General features: G+C 33.9%; 1 protein-coding gene across 1 annotated transcript; it reads right to left on the bottom strand.

Moving 5' to 3' along the window:
* Positions 1–256: 256 nt before the first annotated feature.
* LOC124457730 (caprin-1-like) lies at positions 257–13,928 on the bottom strand. The gene is made up of 9 exons (XM_047007918.1): positions 13,739–13,928; positions 12,387–12,449; positions 11,427–11,513; positions 10,376–10,543; positions 7,912–8,071; positions 6,295–6,494; positions 4,933–5,185; positions 2,629–2,807; positions 257–835 (listed from the first exon to the last, which is right to left on the bottom strand). The coding sequence occupies exons 1-9, from the start codon at positions 13,850–13,852 to the stop codon at positions 716–718; spliced, it is 1,344 nt and encodes a 447-aa protein (XP_046863874.1). The 5' UTR covers positions 13,853–13,928; the 3' UTR covers positions 257–715.
* Positions 13,929–15,510: the final 1,582 nt, after the last annotated feature.

Below are 15,510 nucleotides of genomic sequence, written 5' to 3'. Positions count from 1 at the left end.
ATAAGTTTGGTTATATCAAATAATCAATTGACAAAATTTGGTTATTTAATAAATAACTATTTTTAGTTCGGTACCGGTTTGGTTATATCAAATAACCAATTGTACGCTACTTGGTTATTTAGATAAACACTTACATCGTTGATGAAACAGAATGTCTCTCGGAAAGGTTACCATGGCAATTCCTGACTGATAAGGTTGCTATTTTTTGATGCATCACAGAGTTTTATTGACATTTTGCATTTAAAATAGCAATAAGTGAAAATCAACAAATGTGAATTTTTGTACTTTCAAAATAACTTTACACGATAGGAGAACAACAAAACTAAGATTATGATATAACACAAACTAACAATTTTACAAAATTGGAGATTTAACTATTCATGAACGCACTAAGATAGATACTTAACCATATTCAAGTACTTTAACCAATTGGAAAAAAGCAAGTGAATGGTAATTAGTAACAGGAAATGTTCTAACAGACGAAGTTACATAACCAAACATCCCTTGTGGTATTTCACGCTTCATAACTAGAATTTTACAGAAACAAATGAGATGTTACAAAACAACCATGAAGAAATCAACTTCCACACGATATCGTCAATTGAAGTGTCTATTAGCGGTCATTCTTCATACACAATGTCAGTAGCTTCATTAAAAACTTTCAAGTGGCCAAACAATTTTGAACTAGAAATCATACACCAAAAGATGATTTTAGTTAATCTCGAGCTTGATATCCTCCACGGTTACCACCACGCTGTCCTCTATTACCCCGGTAGTTGCCACGTTGACCACCCCTGTTACCTCCACGATATCCACCACTACCACCACCACCACGCTAATCAAAGTTAAGTTTAAAAAGTTGAGGTAATTCATCCAAACAAAACGGATATCGCAATGAATCACCAGGGGCCGGTTGCGCGAAGCTTGAATAGCGTTATCCGTTCCATAGAAAAATCTTTTAAACTTGCAAGAAAACTGTTAACATTTTCGTTACGATAAAGAAATTTTGTAATCTTAGAAGACATAATTTATTTCAGTATTGCTCAGTTCAAACCTTATATTTTTCGTTTTTCTGAAGTTTTTTAATCGTTTAAAAAATTTCCTATCCAACGAATAACGCTATCCATGCTTCGTGCAACCGGCCTCAGACATATGTTCGAGTATTACTGATATAAAATAGATTCGTTGACAATACTTTATTTAGTTAACCTGCGTGGAAAAACTATAAAGTATCGCCGCTTCGACGTCTTCTCATACCATGTCGAAGAAGCAGAAATGGATTAAATTTTATACAATTATTGATTCATCCATAAAAAATGTTTTGAGAAAATTCATTATCAGTAAAAACGCTGACTACATTCAGCCTCATATACCGTCCTGGTATCAACAGTTAGTAGAACTATTCAGGTTGACAATACAGTTTTAATCACTGGCTGAAGAGCAACCTAAACCAGACAGTTATCAAAATGTACTAGTTAAACACAAAATACCACTTGTTGTAGTAATAAAGGTGTAAAGTTTATGTTTGTGAGCGTTGAACAGGCTTTCACACAAACATGCCTCTATTTCTTTTGTTACGATTGATGAATCGTTGATAATTGTTAGTGTCGACCATCATGCATAGCGCGCATTCATCTTTTTTCATATGGAAGTCTTACATATATTTTATGCTGACATGGAAAGTTTTATATTAAAAAACGTTTCGCTATTTCTACTTAAAAATGATTAATTCATAAAGGACTACGTCAAGCACAAAGCATATACTAGAGATGTAACAGAAGCCCAGGCGGTGACGTATTTTTTCACTACGCATGCGTGACTTCCCAACAATATACTTTCATAAAATCAATATGGAATAGTATTGCACGAAAATGCTATTACACGTTAAAAACAAAAGTTTGCCGAAATTTTAACAGAGTTATCATTTTGCGAAGAAGATAAGGTTCAAAAAGCTTTTGCAGTACAAAACTGTAAAAACATCTATATTTTCTGTTGCGATCTAGCGGAAGTATCTTGCTGGAAGGCGTGTCTCCTTAGAAAATGGTTCAGAAAAGTAGGGGACACTAACATCAAAGGTTCCGACAAGAGTGGAACTTCTGTTAAGATATTTACTTTGTGCACAAAGGTTAAAATCACAAATATTCTTGACAGTTAGCAATTACGATCGCATGTCATGATGGTAGACACTCGCTCAAAAACTATACGCTGAGTGTACCGATGAAGACAAAAATTACGAATGGTATAGTTACATCTAACGCAAAGAAAGCCAAACATCTGCCGTTTTTATGGAAATGTAAAATCTATGTTTGATGTCACGCAACAATTTCAAACTTTCAAATTCCTTCATCAGAAATTTGCTTGTTTATTACAATACCTCTTGCTGTAAAACTAACGTTAATGTTAAAATTGACATTGCGTTAAGATTTGAATTCAAAAACGACCTATAAGTTGTTGCGCTAGTTGTTGCACTAGTACATTTTGATAACTGTACTTATGTAAAACAGTTATCTACATTCGAGATGCGACCCAAGATGCTCAAAGGGAATACTTCATTAGTCAAAAAGAACGTAATATTCGTTAAATAAATATGATTAATCAACATAATACAATAACAAAAACAAAACTTACTTGGTTACCACCACGACTATATCCTCCACCATAATTACCACCACCAAAGTTACCACGATTGCCACCTCGTGGTCCACCGCCACGTCCTCGGAATCCCCCACGACCTCGACCGCCACGGAATCCATCGTTGCGCTGTATATTTTCCTCAGGAGACTGATACGGTTCCGAAGTTTCGTAAGCTAAAAGAAACAATAAATATATTAAGTAATTTGTGGAAAGTTTTTCTTTGTAAAACTTTTGGGTTGTATGACATTACGTACACTCAAGAACAACGAAAAAAAGTTTGAGAAATTTAGTGCAATTAGCCTCATATACCGTCCTGGTTTCAACATATTTTATTCAGGTTGATAACACAGTTTGTTATAATCACTGGCTGATTGCAATTTAAGAAGAAAAATCAAACGACCTTCTCAACAGCCAATGCAACCAAAAAGAAGAAAATTGAAAAAATGCAACATAGTAAATATTAAGCCTGAACACACACAAGCCAGTCTCTTTAATCGTGTGTCTAGAGCAAATTGATGCGCGCGCATCAGTCGCTTGAACGCCATAAACACACACGTGAGCGACCATCGTGACTATAACGTCTGGTTAACATGGCGGAGACTTCTGTTTGTGGCGGAAACAAATATCACGTAAACTTTACAGCTACTAATACAAGTATATGTTGTTACTCTATGTGGACAAAAGAGAACAATCCAGTAGAAACACACCAACAAGATCATGGCCCATTGCTCGTAGATCGTGGGCAACGCATCTTATTCCACGCATTCAGGTTAATGCACCTGTGTTTGTAGTTCGTATTGTCCCTATTTGATATGTCATTTAAATCGAATGATTCCTGTGTGAATTAATTTATTTTGCCCTCATTTTGAATAGTGTCATCTATAAATTCCGTATAATGCTTGTGACAAGGAATATGATAAGCGTTGAAGAAGTTAAAAGTAATGTATTTACCAATCAATGTAAAGCGACTACGCGAGTAGCTTTGTAACTACGCAGAGCGCTACGTGGGTAGCTTTGTAACTACACAAAGCGCTACGTGGGTAGCTTTGTAACTACACAAAGCGCTACGTGGGTAGCTTTGTAACTACACAAAGCGCTACGTGGGTAGCTTTGTAACTACGCAAAGCGCTACGTGGGTAGCTTTGTAACTACGCAAAGCGCTACGTGGGTAGCTTTGTAACTACGCAAAGCGCTACGCGAGTAGCTTTGTAACTACGCAAAGCGCTACGTGGGTAGCTTTGTAACTACGCAAAGCGCTACGTGGGTAGCTTTGTAACTACGCAAAGCGCTACGTGGGTAGCTTTGTAACTACGCAAAGCACTACGTGGGTAGCTTTGTAACTACGCAAAGCGCTACGCGAGTAGCTTTGTAACTACGCAAAGCGCTACGTGGGTAGCTTTGTAACTACGCAAAGCGCTACGTGAGTAGCTTTGTAACTACGCAAAGCGCTACGTTAGTAGCTTTGTAACTACGCAAAGCGCTACGTGGGCAGTTAAAGACGCGCGACTAAAGCGATTCCTAGTGTGTTTCGGCCTTAACCGTACAGATAAATGAAATCCCCAATGGTTGCACATGTACTTAATCATATTGAAAGGTTTCCACTCCAGGCCAGCTTTGTTGTTTTTTTTTAAGAATGAGTGTCACGACAATGCTTTGCGCGCTTAGTAATATTCTGGAACGTTACGTAAAATGGCCTCAAATTAAGCTGTCAATACAGCAACGTCTACGCAATTCTACTATTCACTCTGGTAAATTGACAACAAAGCGTGTTCGGCCATGAAATGAAATAACAAGAATTAAATTAAAGAAAAACGTATTTGACGTTTGATCATCAAGAAAACATTCCTTGAGTTCGTTCTCGATCGATGTAGAAAGGCTTGTGCTTGGGTCGAGCCCAATTGTAGCAGTTAAACTGGCGAACCAGAATAGTTTATATTGTCTTCTTCGTAACGCGATACAATTATGTCTGCATATTTTTCAAATTCCAGCATTTTTTTTGCAATGTTGTAGTTAATTAATAACGCAGCTCTGTATTCAACAACGGAAGTTCATAAACAGAAGTAATCATAGAGAGCAAAGCAATACCGCGAGACTCATTCATTAAAAGTTGAAGAAAATTTCGAAAAATAAAATAAATTTTCAGTTTCTAAACGAAACAAAAGTTCGAAACATGGAAAGGCCAACATAAATTTTCAAAGTTTTCATTAGTCCTTTATAAGAAAGCTTAAAAAATAACCATTCAATAGTCATTCAAGAAAAAAATATAGAAAGAATTGAAAAAACTTCTCTACAACTTACAAGGTTCGTCCCAGCCTGCATTTGAATCGCTTGGAGCAAACTCGGGATCAAATGTGGTCGTCTGCGGTTGTTGAGGGACATGAGCTTGAGACGGAACAAAAGGAGGCGCATCGGCGTGGATACGGGATTTGGAACTGACTTCAGACTCTCCCAAAAAATTCAAACCATGCTCATTGGCAGTGACGTCATCTTGAGGTGTGGGATCGTCTTCTTCAACGGTCGTCGTGGTCTGTTCACCATTTGGTACTTCCGGCTAAAACGAGAAAATTTAGTTGCGCAATTTAAATGACTTTTACACGCAATTATTGTATCAACCAAGATGCACTGCGCGCTTTCTTTACGTTTATATCATTATTTTCTGAGCCTGAGGCACAAGTACGTCGCATAGTTGTCCTAAAAAGTCACTTGACACAAGTTAATCAACAAGAAATTGGCCGTTCACCAGCTTCTACAAAAACACATCTTTTCAAAATGACCTAATGTAAGATCGCTAATATAAAAAATACGGAGTCGACAATTTTAACAGAGTCATGACTAACGAAAATCCGCTATTTTCTAAGCCAAAATGTTGGCACTCGTGAATAACGCGCAATGCATTTTGGTTGGTACACATTCTCTTAGACTAGCATAAAGAAGGGATAAATCAAAGAATTGTAAAGTTTTGTAATCCATTTGTTGTACACTTATAAATGTAAATAGGTTAAGCATGCACAATGGTGAATTGAAAATTCTTGAAAAGCATTCCGCAATATGATTTTTAAAGTTCTAACACATACATGTTTAACATAAAATATACGATAAAAATATAAAATTATAAAGGCATAGCTGAAAATGATAAGTACATACGTGCATATACATGCAAACACCCCCCTGGTTCTGAACTTTGCAACTATATGAGGCAGGTGGGAGTCTATACTCATCAGACAATATATAGTAAAAATGCACTTATTGCCACACTAATGCAAATGACCGAGTACTTGGCGTATTTACTATAAAAGATTAGGAATGTCTGAAGGAGGCCAGTTTCGTTGTGATGTAACGTAGATAAGTAACCAGTGACCAGATACGAAATATAACGAGCTACAGTAGAAAATATTACTTATTGATGACAGTGGCACAAAGAATAACTTTGAGACTGGAAATAAACTTCCGCCGTATCTAAACTCGGATATTTAAGAAAGAGAACTTTCGCCGCAGAAAATATGACGTATATTGTACGGCATGTAGAATATTTGGGCTGGTTTAAACATCTCAGATATTGGTGAAACATCCTTAACTTCCACAATAAACGACGTATGGTCATCGTAAACATTGAATTCGTGCTATAAGCAAACGTATATTTGTCAATTTTGTCTTACGTACCTCCACAGGTTCAACACTTTCAACAACATCAGGAGATACTTCTTCCTCGAATTCCGCATCCTCATTAGACTCTTTAGATCCTTCATTATCCTCCTCTTTGATATACCCTACTTCTCCTTCAGGTTCCTCAGGTTCCTCATCCTTTTTGGTAAAATATCCAGAATCCTTGATACTCGTTATCGCTTCAAATAAACTTTTATCTAAAGCGCTCGTTTAGGAGAAATATGATTTTCATGATTACTTTGTTACTTCACGTATTTATATCAATCCCAAACAATTCATAAAAAAATAATTCATATAATTTGTAAAAGCAAATTAAACATCCCAATGTATATTTTTACGCACCAACATAATTATTACCTATAGCCTACTACAATCACGCAACTATGGGAAATATAATGAAGAAACAGTCAAAAGATTAATGCTAACAACCTTTCTAACACTGAGAATGAAGCGTTGAGTAAAATCACTTATTCATCATGCGTAAAACACGTGATACGTATAAGCTAATATTGTTTCATTAGAGTGTCAGTATCATGTTATTGAAATCGGGCTTTTCAGATTTTGAACATTTTTGCTCTATATTTTATAAGTCGAAACCTGGATTTTCGCTGATTTTTTTCTCGCTCAAAGTTGATAATTTTTTCCTTGGCCGTGATTGCAAAAAACTAGGACGAGAGTCAGTATCTGACGTCAAATGGGGAACACGCACTTTGAAAACACTAAAACAGAATAATTATTAGGTCGAATTTCACATTGCACTTTGTTTTCATTTGCTTATATATTATAAAACAATTTTACAAAAAAAAATTAGTTTATGTATATCGGCAGTTTTCTACATGATCCTATATAAAATATAGTGCGGCATCACAAACGAGTTTCCGATTTGACTTTCACAAATATTAGTTACCAGTTTTTTCATACTGGCGGTCAAACGTTAAAAATACTTAAATCTCTAACTTAGATGGGCAAAAAACTCACAAAGTTCAAATTTTTTAAAAATAAAAAATATCACCAAAGTGTTTAAAATCAAACTGTCTAAGCAACATAGATACAAAAACATTATACGGACATTTTACTGAATACAAACATAGACACACGGTTGTAAAATTTCACATGAATATTCATAAGTCATAAGAAACATGAACAATGTGTATGTTATGTAGAGCAAAACCGATTAAATTACAAAAAAATAAAGTCGCATAAAACAGTTAATGCTCAAGCTTACGAGGATTCTTAAAGCCTGAAACGCAACTATGTGAAGTCAGCGTAGACCCGCAGTCCAAGAGTAGCGCATTACAGAATGCAATTACGTAAAATTTGGGAATATTTTTATAATAAAAACAAACAGCCAAATTGTATTGCCTTTCGTACGTAGACAAATAGCGATGCATTATCAAATTTGTTTCTCGTAATAACGATGCTACGTAATTTTAAGAGAAAGGTGCGTATACAAAATAAGAAATTAAAATAAGCTAAACTAAAACGCTAAAAAAGAAATTTCAACATAGTTGTAATCCTGCCTGAAACCTGTAATGAACTACGTATACCAGTTTCGACATGCTGTTACCAAGAACCTGATAATACTTCATGTAGCTAAGAGTAATTAAAGGATACAAGTTGTACCATGAAATTCCTTCAATGAAGAAGAGAAATATTCCACGAGATGTTGACTTGCAACAGTCAGCTGTTCATCCACTGATATCTCTTTCTCTTCACCTGGAGTGATGGCTTGATAAAGTTCATCAATCTGTGTCATCACCTCTTCACCTAATGCCTGAAATACAAAAATTAATAATTTATCTACACAAACAAAAAACAAACCTTTCAGGCATTTACTCTGACTACTTGAAAACATTGTTTGGTGATATTTGCGTAAAACAGTTGCCAAATAGCATCAGTTGTAAATCAAACAAAGATTTTTAAGGAGTTGCTTGACTTAGTGATCATCTTAAGTTCGGCATTTGGTAAACAATTATTCATTAAGCTACTCGTTATTAAAAGTAGATACTAGTTCCAGTTCTCATCAACTAAATAAATATCATTAACGCCTTTTAATTAAAATAAATATCATTGAAAGTCAGTAAACTTTAACGATATAGTCGCTAAGGCTTTTTTGATTTAAAGTAGAATGGATTTTAATTTTATTTTTCGTAATTTTCATCGCTCTATGCAGCCATGTTGACCTTAGTCTAAAGAAGTGAGCAGTCACGTGTACCTCCTATAAATCCATCACTGAATAGAACAAGGAAATTTACGTCATTGCAATATCACATACTGTACATATCGTAAGTAAATACGTCATTATACGTGTTAGTAGTGAAACTCACATGTGAAAGTTTGATTGGTTCAAGAACTTCGTGTCAGTCACGCATGATTTAAGTAATCGCGAGACAGGAGCCCAAAAATCGGTATTTTAAACTCGGGCTTACCTTTGCTAGCCCGAGTAAAAATCAGTTGACAATGATTTTGAATATTGACAAAAGTTCAATTCAAGCAAGATATTATCCTTTGGGTAAATCGCAAATTGACAATGACGATAATTTTGTCGATGTTAAGTGCCCATAATCGTCCGACATTATTTATAGTATTTTGGAGCAAACAGATTTCAATTTGGTCAAATCGTTCAATTTTTATCGCGATTTATGTTGAGTATTCGATGGACCGCGGACGTCGTACTTTGTGACGGCAAAGAGACTGGCTCTAGCTTTTTGACGTCATGCAAGGGAGTCCGGAGCATTGTTTTATTTTTGATGTTATACGTGGTAGACAAAGTATGGTCAAATTTCACGACTAATTCATAAATCTTTTCTAATTTTCAAAGGAATTTTGTGGTGGTCATATTCTTTATTTTTAGCTAATGAAGAGTTATCGCAAAGTTCTAAGATGCATGACTCAAACATTAACTTCATTTCGAGGAATTTTATTTAATAGACTGAAGACATGACCACAAAAGATGTTAGCGAAAATAACAACGGTTTAGCAGCATATGCAGGACGGAGCTTGAGCTAAAAATATCGTTAGCAGGTACAGTGAGCATGTAAGAAAAGGCTTACAACGTTAGAAATGATATAAAATCGACTCCTTTGTTCTGTGAATGTAAGCGAGTGGTTATAGTATTCAGCATTATAAAACAAGGTTATATCTGAATAATAAACAATGTAGCATTTTCTCATAGTGTTATTGTAGACTGACGTTAACGATTCTTTTATCTCAAAGGGCTTGAACACGATTTACTTTCTTTTCATCGGGCAACATTGAAAAGCGTCGCTTTAGGCTTAAATCTGCAAAATATACTTTTTAACACTCAAATGGTTTAAAGAAGCGTTTTGCATACACAAAGTCAACTAATATTCTTTGTCGTTTCTTTACTTCTATTCGTTTGTCGTTAAGGCACACTTTATATGCGAATTTACGAGCTAAACAACGATTCCATATTCCAAAATACAATATGTTTTTTCATCGAAAAATCGAACCCAAAATTATATATGCAAAGATATTGTAAATATAGATTGTAGCTCATGACTCTTTCGATGACGTCAAAACATTTACTAGTTTCAGGCTTCTACCTGCCACGGACGTGATCCTCTCAAAAGTCGATTTTTGTTGTCGTGCCTTACAGCACGATAAAAATTGAAGGATTTTACCAATTCAGCTTTTATTTTTGCAGTAACACTAGAAACAATAACAAGATCTCATTTTGCCGGAGAAAAATTTGGGGATATGAGCACTTTAAGCATAATGAAAACCTTTCACTAACATAAGTTAAGATCTGACAGTCGCAAAAAATAACCCAATTTTCATTTGCAGGTGAACTGCATCATTTCCATAAAAGACCAAAACATTGGCTTCAGTAGTCAAAACAAATTTATCATTAAACAATGTGAACAATGACATCCAATTTCTTCTTTTAATCATTGAGTACATAGGATGCAGAAAATTTTTTTGAAATATCTCAAAACTAAACTTAACAACCTTAATTCGATAGGAACTGATAAGTTCTCAAAACCTTAGATGACATAAAAACAATACACCATGAAACAAAAGACTACTTTAATTGGAAAAGGCAAAACACACTCACCAAAGCACCATTTGTGCCTTTTACAAAATCCTCTCTGGCATCATCAAGTTGATTCAACAAATTCTGTAAGTCCAGTACATTTTTTATAATACTGAGATCAGCGTCACGACGGTAAGCAAGTCGCTGTGCTTCTTCTTTTTTTGCTTGCTTCTTTTGGAGTTTTGCTTGCTGATGAATGGAAAATAGGACAGACACAAATAAATCACTAAACAGGTTGTACGTCATGTCCTAGTACATTTACAAAAATATATATATCAATACAACACAATAAGAGCATCAATAATTTTACAACCATTATCCAACTATCAGCAATTAGCCAAAGTACTTTCTACTCTGCATACCATACACTCATGAATACAGGATATTCCACGATATTTTAAGATATAGTGGTATTGAAATACACATGCTACGTATTTACTTAGTCAGTGTGCGAATTAGTTCAGAAAGAACGATGTGCAAGTTTTTTGACAAAAGTGTCTCTTTAGAGGCATAATCAAATTATTACGTTATTTATTATACAGCTCTAACTGCTAAATTAATATTTTTAAACGTGAACAAATTCATATGATTTACAAGTGTTTTTCATCAAAACCACTTATTTTTGCACATTGTTTGAAAAAGCGATGTGCAATTGTTTTCATTTTAGCTAAAACAATGTGCAAATTGCACATTGCACACCCTTAATTCGCACACTGTACTTAGTACTTGCATATACAGCATGCATATGCATGATGTTAAATGGCATAAATGCTACATATCGAACATGGTACTGGCTCAATATTGATATTGGTATATACAGTATTGTGACATGGATTCTTTAAATTGAGACATGATATGTAAATAAGAGTGGAAACTGAAACGGGAAGATATAAAAAATTTAAAGACCATGAGCAAAATAGACATTCAATTTCACAATAGCGCAACAAACAAATAATTGAAAACCCAAATTAGAAAAAATGGCATTAAGACAGGTTTGAACAAGGTAAGAAACAAGTAATTTAATTAACTAAAATATCTATGAATAAATAACATACAACATAATGATCTTTACCTCGGATGCAAACTGATTGAATTGTTTTTGTAAGTCTTTAGCAAATTCGAGATTTAACTCAACAGAATCAAGATTTTGAATGGCCGCCTAAATAATAAAAAAAATTACAGTCATAAAGAGCAACACTTGGAAACATAAATCCTTGTCAAATATTGTTTGTGTAAATTATTCAATAAAATCTTTTACGTGTAGGTAATATGTATGGAAAGTCATTGGTTTGAAGTAAAGCATGTAAGTAGACTTAGCTGGCTTTTTCTAAATGTTTTCAAATTAACCATGCTTTATCTTACAGAATATACTTAAGAAATAAATGTTTGCTGTGTTTGCACAGGCTTATGCAAACCGAGGAGACTTTTAGGAAAACTCAAGAGCAGATCAGTGCAAGGCCGAGACCAAAGGTTGCATATGCTCGAGATGTCTCAGAGGTTTGCATAAATCAGTGTAAACACTAAAAACATCTTTTATTTCTTTTATAAAATAACAATAATTCAAAAAAGAGAAACATTTTAATTTTTCCTCTAAAATGTATTCATGATCGATTTGCAAATTTTCTTTTACTGATTGTTTAGTTTGATTTGATTGGTTGAGCCCAGATATGTTTTGTACTGGCTAATGCAAACTCAGCTCAAGACCAATCACTGCACGTGTTACGTTGTGTATATTTTATAAAGTATTATACTGCACAATGGGACACAATGAAAAATTTGACATCATTTACTGAAGTAAATCTCTTTCAACAACTAGGTATTGCTACTTAATCAAAGCAAAAACTAGCAAAGGAGTTTGCTGAAACAAGATGGGTTGCCTACGTATCAAATAATTACATTAAAAATAAATATAAAAGGTCAATATTTCTCTTTTCAATAAGATTAACCAGTAAAATAGCTATGTTCCTAAGGGGATGAACAAATATGTACATTATAAATGAATAAATGTATCCTATAATGACCTATGACATACCTGTTGGTCATCATTCAACTCTTTACCATCAGCAACTAGTTGTTTGTAAGAGTCTAATTTACCCTATAAATACAAAAATTAAATTTTATGAGCCTCATTTAAAGGTTACATAATTTGCTTGTGTTTAACTGTTTCAAGGCAAAACACTTTCTGATGCACCCATATCAATACCCGCATATCCATGCATTGTCTCTACAATAGAATTATCGATATTTTTCTTGCTTGTATAATTGATATTTGGACATTTCATTGAAATAGAAATGCAATTAAAATGACTCATAGTTGAACAATATTACCTTGACAATTTTTGTTGAATAAATACAACTTTAAATTTGTTAGTTCCACATGAACTTGGTGAAATATGGTTGCAGTGTAAATCACTGTGAACTTTACATTTATAACAAATGAACAATGGTGAGCAAAAACAGGCATACTTTATGATATTTAGGTTTCATAAATGGTATAGAATATCGGTACTGGCACAATATCACCATTTTAAAATCGGTAACTGGGTAAAATCCTATAACAGAGCATTACTAAACACTAACAATGTACACAAATTCAAAAATTAATGCCCAGAGGACTTTTCAGATGGTTAATTATATTGGCTAATCTAGTGTATGCAAGCAAAAGCAACATAATTTTGTTTATTTGAGATAAGGAGACCCTAACAAAATAAAGAATTGCTTGATCTAATCTCAAGTGTAAACAATTTTCAATAGTTCAGAAGTCAAGAAAGAACTTAATATTATTAAACCATTAATATGTAACTCAGTGAAGACCTTATGTGCACTAGGTAATGAAGAGAATACTGTTCAATAAACATTTTACTTTAATAACAAGTACTTTAGACGTGTTCATTGTTTTAACGCGATGCAAAGATGAAAATAAGACTTAAGAACGATGTAAAGAAACGCAAAACACTAAATATTCATTTATTTATAAAAGTTTATTGTGTGCCACATAGCCTTAAAAACAAAAACACATTAATTTTCTTTATAAATATGTTAGTCAACTTTTCATTCAAAAAAGACAAATAAAATGCACTTGAAACACATAAAAGTAAAATTCATTTAAAAATGACAGCTTTTACGGGTGATTGGGCTGAAGGAAACGCTAAACATTACAAAGTTGCTCGCCGTCTGGGTGTTGGTTTGCAATAACGAAAGAGAAATGTCGTTAATTCTTCACAAGGTTGAATAAAATTTGCCCGCACTTTTCTTGTTGAAATACAAAAATTTTTAATGCAAACGATTCATGTATTATTGCTTATGATTATCGTGACGATAATTCAGAAGTACAAGCATATTTTCAGCCGTCGTTCCCGGAACACAACACAAACATATACAAACCTTTCTCTTCTCAAGATTTCTAACTTTCTTGTCGATAATCGCGATCAAAGTTTTAGCATTGTCCATATTGTCGTTTGAAGCAACTTGGTTGGGTTTTAATGAAGCTACTGGCATACTGTGTAGAAGAAATACAAAGACTTTCTCGTTGAAACTATTAACTCAACATAAATCTTTTTCAATATGCATCAAGCACATGGGGCATGTGACGTCATCATCACATGAAACGTCATTCAAGCGCACATTATGCAAAATCCTCATAAAATAACACAGCAGCTTGTGTGAAATGTTCACCGAGTTTTTACCAGTTAAATAAAATTTAATTTTTTTATCCTAGTCTCATAATTAACTTACATACATAAATGACAAGAATGCGTCAAGTTTTAAGATGATTATTGTTTTTAGTAAACACTCTTGTTTTTTTTATTTTAGCCAGTTTCCTCATTACAATATTCTCTCCTAATCAAAATCTGTAGAAAATTCACTGGGGTTTTAACGATGTCCAGAAAGCTATTTTCAGGTCATATTTCATGTATTTATCGTCAGGTGAAACGGGTTAGTTGTATTTCATAATTTGTGGCAATGGATTTACCACGCGGAGGCAAATTTTAAGTATGAATATAATTGGCCAACATAAAACATTCAATATAATCATGGAAAAATAGAATTATTAATAATAACGCTTCGTCTGACAGTGTGGTGGATTGTGTGTCAAGAAATATCGCTGATATCAGCATTTTTCGAGAGCTATTACCAGAGTCAATTAGTTTGCAGACCTATGAAGTATAAACCGGAAACCAGGCAAAAATAAACGAAGTTTGTTATTGGATGACACGATGGAAATTAATTCAAAATTGTCAATTGTTCTCTATTCTTAAAGTAAGATCCGTTTTCTTTTTTTTACATAAATAAAAAATGGCAACACGTTAAAATTTTATTGAGTTAAAGTTATTTGGTAATTTTTGTATAATTAAAGAGAAAATGGCTTAAAAGTCGACATTGAGCAAGCAAAGAAAGTGAAGGAATCGTCCTTCGAATTTGACTACGAGAAAAATGCATTAGACCAACGCCAAAGCAATATACAAAGTAAATTGTCAAAGTGCTATGCTACTGAAATTTGTTTTAAAATATATGAACTTGTATCAAAAGACTAAGATGGCTGTCGTGTTGATCACACATCCCAAAGGCGACATAATGTTTCATGATGCCGACGTGCAAAGGGTATCGATATATTTTGATGATGCAGTAATTGATGAAGAAGTCATGTAAGCCTTCCTTGATAGTTTACACGACATGACTCCGATGTTAAATGGGCTAGAACTTATCAAGTGGTTGGAGAAAAATATTTAAGACAGGAAAAAAATTAGAACATGTGACGCTGGAATTCCTAAATAAATTTTATTGGTAAAAAACAGTTAGTTTATTGAAAGAAACTTGCTATAACCACTCTGATATAAAAAAAAATCAATCTTACTGACTGCTCTACTTTACCAATGTTCAAAAGATAAAGGATTATAAAAATACATACTGGAAAAAATCTTATAAAAATTAATCAACTTCTTCAACGTAATGGCTACAATATAAAGCAGTGGACATTACATGCAAACAACTAGAACATTTAGGAAGCATATTAATTGACTAACAGCAAATCGGACATTGAAAGTGTAAGCCCTCCACGAGCCTCTCCTCCACGTCTGATATGTAGATTTTATGTCCACAGCTTGGTGGGCATATAGCCTAGAATTTACAGTGATCACACTGACCTACAAAAAGGA

This window comes from Xenia sp. Carnegie-2017, unplaced genomic scaffold (assembly GCF_021976095.1).
Source record: "Xenia sp. Carnegie-2017 unplaced genomic scaffold, XeniaSp_v1 HiC_scaffold_6, whole genome shotgun sequence".
Taxonomy (NCBI): domain Eukaryota; kingdom Metazoa; phylum Cnidaria; class Anthozoa; order Malacalcyonacea; family Xeniidae; genus Xenia; species Xenia sp. Carnegie-2017.
The sequence above is the reverse complement of the archived record's forward strand: the minus strand, read 5'-3'. Positions and strand labels throughout refer to the sequence as shown.

Excerpts from the sequence above, each read along its gene's own strand:
- LOC124457730 (XM_047007918.1), bottom strand. The coding sequence starts at position 13,852 with ATGCCAGTAGCTTCATTAAAACCCAACCAAGTTGCTTCAAACGACAAT. Across the intron at positions 11,514-12,386 it reads AGTTGAATGATGACCAACAG|GCGGCCATTCAAAATCTTGA; the intron begins GTATGTCATAGG and ends TTTATTATTTAG. Across the intron at positions 5,186-6,294 it reads AAAGTGTTGAACCTGTGGAG|CCGGAAGTACCAAATGGTGA; the intron begins GTACGTAAGACA and ends TTCTCGTTTTAG.